We start from the raw sequence: 878 nt of genomic DNA, 5'->3' as shown, positions 1-878 counted from the left end.
CCGGACCTGATAGCCAGATCCTGACGTGAGCTCCTTTCATTCACAGTGGACCAATCCGAGCCTACATCCTCGCCCACAAGGATGCCATCCAGCTCTGGAGGACACTGATGGGACCCACTAGAGTGTTTCGAGCACGGCACGTGGCTCCGGATTCCATTCGTGGGAGTTTCGGCCTCACCGACACCCGCAACACCACCCATGGCTCCGGTGAGTCTGCCTCCCATGTCCACAACCACAAAAAAAGGGAGGATGGTTTGGGGTGGGTGGGCAGGCCGTACAGTGGAGTTGAGAGTCAGGTCCTTCCGGTGAGCTTTTTTCCCAACTGTGTTTCTGGCCCTTCATGGCCGTCTCAGCAGGTGTAGCCCCAGAACTGAGGCAGGCAGGAGGAGTAGAAGCTCAGATTTCTGAAGCTGATTCTGACTGCCTCTTGCCTCTGTTCTGCACCCCTATGAGAATCCCTTCTCTTTCTTACCTCCTCTTATAGACTCTGTGGTTTCGGCCAGTAGAGAGATTGCAGCCTTCTTCCCTGACTTCAGTGAACAGCGCTGGTATGAGGAAGAGGAGCCCCAGTTGCGCTGTGGCCCCGTGCACTACAGTCCGGAGGGAGGCATCCACTGTGCAGCCAGAACAGGAGGCCCGGGACCAGCCTGACGCAGGTCTGTCAGTCTGTGAAGACTGGTGGCATTGCCCAGCCTTTTCTCTTGCCTTCTGGTCCAGAGAATTCTCCAAAGACCAGAGAGGCCTGGGGCCCATGGCACCATCTCTGCTAGGCACGGCCACCCACCTGAGGCCCTAGTTCCTCACTGCTACTACCTCTAGAATCTAACTCTCTACCTCTTCTCTGGAATGTTCATGGGTGGTTCAAAGGAATGATGGCT

At 56.2% G+C, this 878-nt stretch overlaps 1 protein-coding gene across 1 annotated transcript; it reads left to right on the top strand.

The window, feature by feature from the left end:
- The first annotated feature begins 8 nt into the window (after positions 1-8).
- Positions 9-872, top strand: NME6 (NME/NM23 nucleoside diphosphate kinase 6). The gene is made up of 2 exons (XM_006925222.3): positions 9-207; positions 485-872. Exons 1-2 carry the CDS (start codon positions 108-110, stop codon positions 649-651), a joined length of 267 nt encoding a protein of 88 aa, XP_006925284.2. The 5' UTR covers positions 9-107; the 3' UTR covers positions 652-872.
- The last annotated feature ends 6 nt before the right edge of the window (positions 873-878 follow it).

Source organism: Pteropus alecto, unplaced genomic scaffold (assembly GCF_000325575.1).
Source record: "Pteropus alecto unplaced genomic scaffold, ASM32557v1 C18083160, whole genome shotgun sequence".
NCBI lineage: Eukaryota > Metazoa > Chordata > Mammalia > Chiroptera > Pteropodidae > Pteropus > Pteropus alecto.
Note: the sequence above shows the minus strand (reverse complement) of the source record. Positions and strands in the feature narration are given on the sequence as shown.